We start from the raw sequence: 669 nt of genomic DNA on the forward strand, positions 1-669 counted from the left end.
GAGTAAACATTTTTCTGTGTTCTAGTCTGGGTCAAATATGAGGTTGGCAAATCATTGCACTCTGTTTTTATTTACATTTTATGCAGTGTTAACAACAGTTTCAGAATTGGGTTTGCAATTAAAACAATAAAACAAGGACAGTGTCACATGATGGCTGTCAAAAACTGCCTGGCGTGATGCTGATTAAAAAGCCATTTCCCTCCCTGCATGACAAACGCAACCTCACAGTCAGTCTTAAATGTTTTCTCCTCGTGTTGCAGAGACGCTTTGGAGTCGGTGACAAGTCTTTATAACCAAGTGGAGGAGAAGCTCCACACACTGGTGATGAGATCAAACGAGTCCCTCCAACAGCTGGAGTTCCTTTTCAGGCTTCGAGAGGTGGAAGCCAAAATCAGCACGGTATGTCTAGTAATCTTAGTCTGTTTACAATATTAGAATCTACAATATGTGTTTAAACATCTAAAAGTTAGGTGATGATAAACTCACAGCTGGTAGCCACATGTACAAAGTGTAACCACATAACCAGGGCTTTGTGTCTTGTAGGCTGGGATGTGGTTCAGCACAGAAGGTGAACAGAGACTGAAGGACTCTTACCCAATTGATGATACCCAGGCTTGCACTGAAAAGGATTTGGAGCACTTCCACATGTTCCTTACTCAGTCTAAGGTA

At 41.9% G+C, this 669-nt stretch overlaps 1 protein-coding gene across 1 annotated transcript in view; it reads left to right on the forward strand.

Moving 5' to 3' along the window:
* The window catches only part of quob (quattro b), a 26,303-nt gene that overhangs the window by 17,025 nt on the left and 8,609 nt on the right, over positions 1-669 (forward strand). The window contains 2 exon segments of the mRNA XM_013910393.1: positions 261-399; positions 544-666. Coding sequence (XP_013765847.1) covers positions 261-399; positions 544-666 — 262 coding nt within the window.

This window comes from Pundamilia nyererei, unplaced genomic scaffold, assembly GCF_000239375.1.
Source record: "Pundamilia nyererei isolate P.nyererei 1_Seehausen unplaced genomic scaffold, PunNye1.0 scaffold00042, whole genome shotgun sequence".
NCBI classification, from domain to species: Eukaryota; Metazoa; Chordata; class Actinopteri; order Cichliformes; family Cichlidae; genus Pundamilia; species Pundamilia nyererei.